General features: G+C 45.3%; 1 protein-coding gene across 4 annotated transcripts in view; it reads left to right on the top strand.

The window, feature by feature from the left end:
* The first annotated feature begins 838 nt into the window (after positions 1-838).
* NAA35 (N-alpha-acetyltransferase 35, NatC auxiliary subunit) overlaps positions 839-6,000 on the top strand; it is a 94,342-nt gene continuing 89,180 nt past the window's right edge. For 2 of the 4 annotated variants that reach the window (XM_032840494.1, XM_032840491.1), the window contains exons 1-2: positions 839-967; positions 1,839-1,967. In XM_032840494.1, the coding sequence (XP_032696385.1) occupies positions 1,844-1,967 (124 nt within the window). In that variant the 5' untranslated portion in view covers positions 839-967; positions 1,839-1,843. The other 2 variants (XM_032840493.1, XM_032840492.1) reach the window with 2 other exon arrangements.

The raw sequence follows: 6,000 nt of genomic DNA, 5'->3' as shown, positions 1-6,000 counted from the left end.
TTTGGATTATTAAAAATGCAGCTATGAAAAGTAATGTACTATTGGACACATTTTCATATTCCTAAGAAAATACCTGGGAGTGGAATTGCTAGATCAAATGGTACATGCATGATTAATTTTCTGGTAAAAGACAAACTGTTAAAGTGATTGTACCGTTTTGCATTCTCATCAGTAACCTATGAGAGGTCCAGTTGCTCCAAGTCCTTGTCAACATTTGGTGTCGTCTTTTAAATTTTGGCCATTTTAATGGGAATATAGTGGTAAAAGTGGCTTCTTACTCCTGTCAGTCTACTTACATAATCCCAATTTAAAATGGGTCACTTTATTAATAAATTTTAAGAAAAACTTAAAAAACATTTACAAGTCTGAAAGAAAATGGCTTGCTTGATTCTGCAGATATTTTGTTTCTATTTTCCCTCAAGAACCCTCCAGGCTCTCTAGAAAAACATAAATCCTGTGTCAGGCAGCACTAGCTCCACGAAGCTCACAGCTAGGCTCTCTTTGCATGGCCACAACTGCTAAGGTCTACAATTACTTTCCTCGCTTTTTATTTTTCGTCTCAGCAGCACCTTTTTAAGAATTTCCCTGGGAGGCGCGCGGGGCGGGGCGGGCTCTGAGACTCCCTCCGCAAGCTCCACCCTTTACCGGGACCCGCCCACTACCCGGGACTAGGCTTGAGGCAGGAGATGGAAGGTAGCTTCCGGTCTCGCGATTGGCTCTAATCCCGCGAGAAGAGAAGACGGCTGCCATCGGTGGCGGTGGTGAGGGAGGGGGTGTGGCCGGGGCGCGCGAAGTCCCCAGGAGTGAGGGAGAGGGGGGCGGGGTCGCGCACACCCGGCGTACGCATGCGCGCACGCGGCCAGTCGGGCTGGGCTGAGAGGGGAGGGGGCGGCGGCGGCTGAGGCGGCGTCGTTATTTCCGCGGTTTGGACGGTTCGTGGCGGCGCGGGTGGCTACGGGAGAAGTAGGTAGGGACCGCCGGTGCAGAGGCATTGAAACTCCCTCCCTCCCGTGTCCTAGAGCCGCAGCCCCCCGCGCGTGTGGCGGACCCTGGGGACGCCAGGTCACCCTGCGGCCCCGGCCCTCCCGCCGCGCTTCAGGTAGGAGCTGCAGGCTCCCTGTGTCCATTGCCCGCCGAGGCCCCGGCCTTGCCCGGTGTTGCCCGGGCGACCACCCGGTACCGGGCGTGCCCGCCCTCCCGCGCGACGATAGCTCTGTCCTTGCTTCCGCACCGTGTGGGGCCAGGGCCGGGCCAGGCTGACCCGCGTAGGACGGACGTGGGGCGGTCCCCGCCTCAGGTGCGCTGCCACCCCTGGCCGGGCGGCTAGGTCCCCTGCCCCGCGCTCCCTCACTCCGTCCCCACTGTGCGAGGCTCTGCGGGGGTCCTGCCGGGCCGGGGAAGAGGTTGGCCCAGAGAGCTCGGGCAAGGTGAGGTACCACCCCGACTTGAATATAGTTGCCTCGTGGGCTCCCGGGCTGCGAGAGGGGACTCTCAAGAGTGCCTTGGTCATTTGTGGCCAGTGTGGAAAGTTGGAAGCTCGAGTTGATTTTGTTTAGATCAGTGGTGGGGTGGCTTCTGATTTTTTTCCTTGGATGGTGGGAGGACAAACTCTTAAAGCCTTGGTAGGTGCTGGGCTGTTAGTAAATAAGCAACAGTAGTGTTAATATAAGATTTAATTGCATTAAGATCCCCCCCCCCCCCCAGTGTCCTCCTCAAACTCAGATGAGGTCTGGCAGTTTAGTAAGACTTCCGTCCAGTACTTGAATGCACACACATGGCTTGCAAATACTCTTGCCCTGAAAGCCACAATCTCTTTTACACCAGTGTTAATTTTATAGGCATTATGGTCATGAAAGCTTCTGTAGAAGATGATGATTCGGGATGGGAGCTCAGTATACCAGAAAAGATGGAAAAAAGCAATACAAGCTGGGTGGACATAACCCAAGATTTTGAAGAAGCTTGTCGAGGTGAGTTTGAATTTTTAGACTAGAAATTCAGAATCTGGGAAAAGGTAAAATAAAATCTTGATTGCTATTTGTAGACTAACTCAGTAAATGAAATCAACAGGTAAGTGTGGCGTATCAAGTTTGTTCACCACACTTACTCATTCTCTACCCTCTAATTTTAACTTTCATTTAAAGCCAGTTGGTATTCCGGGCGCCTGGGTGGCTCAGTGGCTTGAGCCTCTGCCTTCTGCTTGGATCATGGTCTCAGGGTCCTGGGGTCAAGCCTCTGCTCAGCAGGGAGCCTGCTTCCTCTCTCTTTGCCTTCTCCTCTGCCTACTTGTGATCTCTCTCTTCTCTCTGTCAAATAAATTAAAATCTTAAAAAAAAAAAAAAGCGCCAGTCAGTATTTGATAGTGCATGAAATACTGGTGTTGAAGCAGTTGCTTCAATTTTTCTAGCTTTAAGTAACAGAAAGTGCATGGCAATAACTACAAATTGTGGAAATATGAGTTGTATTGACCTAAAGATGGTAGTAGTATTGTATAGTTGAGGTTTTTAAATAATAAAGTCACATTATTCACTGCTCAAGAGGGTCCAGTGACTTCCTATTGCAGGTAGAATAAAATCTTTATCCCATCCCCATAGCCTGTATGGTCTGAGTGCCTGCCTACCACTGACTTCATTTTTTGTACCACTGCACCACTAGGCTCATTATGTTAGTCACACCAACCTTTTTATGTCATTAAGCACATCAGGGCAGTTTCCCCTCGGACCTCTGCATATTTCTTTTTCTGTGTCTTAAACTGCTTTGCCTCCAGGTCTTCACATAGCTGGCTCCTTCCTGGCGGGTTGCGAGGCTATCTCAAAACAACTAATCTAATTAGATTTAACCCTGTTCTTTCCAGCTCCACTTCAGTTGAATCACTGTTTTATTTTTATCATAATACTTATCTACTGTCAGAAACTGTCGCTTCCAGTTATTTCTTATTGATTGTCAGCCTTACCCAATGGAACATAAGCTCTGTGAGTGCAGAGATCTTGTCTGTAACCCTACTACACAGAACGTTGCCTGGTGCATAGTAATAGTTTAATAAATGCATAGGTGTAAGTGATTAGAGAAATGAGCATGTTTGTTGTTGCAGGGGAATGGGCCTTAGGGAGAGACTGGAAAGAGAAAGGAACAAATGGTAGAGTGAGGGGGATGCCTGGGTGGCTTAGTTGGTTAAGCATCTGCCTTCCACTCAGGTCATGATCCTGGGGTCCTGGGATTTAGCCCCACTTCTCTGCTGAGCAGAGAGCCCGCTTTTTTTTGCTCCTTCTGTGCGCTCCCCCTCCCCCCACTTGTGTTTTCTTGCATGTTGCACAGGGATTCTGCCTTTCCCTCAAATAAAATCTTAAAAGAAAAAAATGGTCGAGTGAGAGCTTGAATTTGAAGAGAGGGTGGGATCAGAACATGCTAGAGAAATTAACTTGAGGGGGGCGGGGGCGCCTGGGTGCCTCAGTCGGTTGAGCATCTTCCTTCAGCCCAGGTCATGATCTCAGAGTCCTGGGATTGAGCCCCACATTGGGCTCCCTGCTCAGTGGAGAGCCTCCTTTTCCCACTGCCTGCTGCTAACCCTGCTTGTGTGTGCGTGCTCTCTCTCTCTCTGTCTCTTACTCTCGCTAATCTCGAATAAATACAATCTTAAAAAAAAAAAAATTAGGGGAAAAGAATGAGGAATTACTGAGATAGGAGGAACTGAGGTTAGGATTGGTGAAGAAATATATATATATACACACACACACACACACATACACACACACACATATATATATATGTTTTTAAGATTTTATTTAAGAGAGAACAAGGATGAGTGAGGGGAGAGGCAGAGGGAGAAGTAGGCTTCCTCTGGAGCAGGGAGCCTGATGTGAGATTTGATCCTAGGTCCTGAGATCCTGATCTGAGCAGTAGGCAGGTGACTAATGGACTGAGCCACCCAGGTGCCTGAAACAGGTATATTTCTCAGCAGATTGGGAGGAATGCATGCCTCGATGAGTTCTATTTTTTTTTTTTTAAATCAGGTTAAGTCTTTGGTGCTGGTGAGACGGAGTGTTTAGAATAGTGCTCTTGAGAGGAGAAGTAGAGACTTGGAGCAGCTGCAGGTGGAAAGGGAGCCAGCTGAGTATAAGCAAAATAATAAATCATGTGCCTGCCCTTTTATTGTTTTGAAATACATGTCCAGTTAAAGTATGCCTATGTGAAATTGTGGAAAGAACATTAGACTGGAAATTGGGGGACTGCCCATATCTGTCTATCCAAGGAAGAGAGAAAGAAGTGTAAGTTACAGTGTAATTTTTGTTCCCAGAGTTTTTTTTTTTTTTTTTTTAAGATTTTATTTATTTTTTTGACAGAGAGAAACACAGTGAGAGAGGGAACAGAACCAGGGGGAGTGGGAGAGGGAGAAGCAGGTAGCCCATTGCGGGGCTCCATTCCAGGACCCCAGGGTCATGACCTGAGCTGAAGGTAGCCGCTTAATAACTGAGCCACCCAGGCGCCCCTGTGCCGAGATCTTAAACTGTTAGTGGATTATACCCATCATCTTGCACTGATGTTTAAGTGATCTGTATTAGAGAGCTGTCATTCTGAACCTAAGTGGAAAAGGTTTTATGAAGTTCATATGACTTCAGTTGGGGCTTAAGGGAGTGGTCGAATTTTTATGTGAGTGTGAGGGAATTGTTCTAGACTGAGATCAACTATTACAGCCAGAGTTCAGTGAGAGTTTGATGTTTGAGGAAGAGTGAATAATTTTGCTTCTTCGTGGAGGGAACCTTGAATTGGTAGTATGGTTTAATCCCTGCTTCAGTGGGGGATGAAGAGGGGGCTAGCATGTCATTTTGTTGCCAACCTCAAACCATCCTATTAACTCTTCCATAATTAGCTCTTGCATTGTCTGAAGTAGCACGGATATGAGGTATACTGGAAACTAAAAAGTTGATACAGAAGTGATTTTCCTTTACATATAGATACAGGGCTAAAGGCTGTTGGCAGCTCTTACACTGTGATATTATTTGTTTTCTCTTCTTGAAATAATCAGATTCATAGCATCAATTTAGTTTAGACTTCTGTTCTAGCAACTTTCCGAGAACTAAATTTAAAACAAATATTGTTATACCCTTTAACTGTTACAGTGGTCTTTCCTCTTTAGTAATAGTGTGGTGGCATTTGGCTAGACTTTGGTGATTGTTTTTTTGGTACCAGAATGAATGAATGAATGAATGAATGAATGAATAAACAAGCAAGCAAGCAGGCATAGTGATGACAGTGTTTTTTATATACATTTCTACTTGTTCTTTTAGTGACTCTTCAGAATCTTCTGGACCAAATTCTAATTTCATCACTTCTTTTATTTCCTGTTAGGCAGATGGCACACATTTCCTTCATGTTTCCTATATCTGACATTGAGACACTTGGTTTCTGTTTTTTTTCCCCCTGAAATTATTTTGAACATATGGTGTCATTACTGTATGTAATATATGTGCTTGATACATGACATGTTATTTATCTAAACAACACCTCTGAGCTTTGCTTCTTTAGGAAACTTTGCCTAATTGAAACCATCTCATTGACTCTGTAAAAAGCCTTTTATCTTCGTATTTCATTTCATTGTCTAAAGTTAGGTGCTTTCTGAAGTATAAACCCACAACTTAGAAATTTTACTTAAACACAAATGATCATAAAATACACATTGCTCTTTCTTCTACCTACCAGATTCCCTTCTTCCACACACTCTGTGGATAGCCAACAACCTCTCTTAGGATGATGACATCATTAAGTGTCTAGAACCCAGAAGTAATCTAAGTTTGGCTATCATTATTTCCATTCTTTTGAGCTTTAGTCTAGAACGACATGTGTCTGTCCTGTTATCCCATGTCCTTCTGTCTTTGATGGCTTCACTCATTCATTCTTAGTCTGTCTTTCTCACAGGCCCTATGGTTTAAAGCCTCCTCACCTACCCAGTTTCTTCAACTCTTGCCCAGTACTTTTGGGAAACTCCTTTTATTAATTTCTCTTCCC

Source organism: Lontra canadensis, unplaced genomic scaffold, assembly GCF_010015895.1.
Source record: "Lontra canadensis isolate GAN:19392208 unplaced genomic scaffold, GSC_riverotter_1.0 scaffold113, whole genome shotgun sequence".
Taxonomy (NCBI): Eukaryota; Metazoa; Chordata; class Mammalia; order Carnivora; family Mustelidae; genus Lontra; species Lontra canadensis.
The sequence above is the reverse complement of the archived record's forward strand: the minus strand, read 5'-3'. Positions and strand labels throughout refer to the sequence as shown.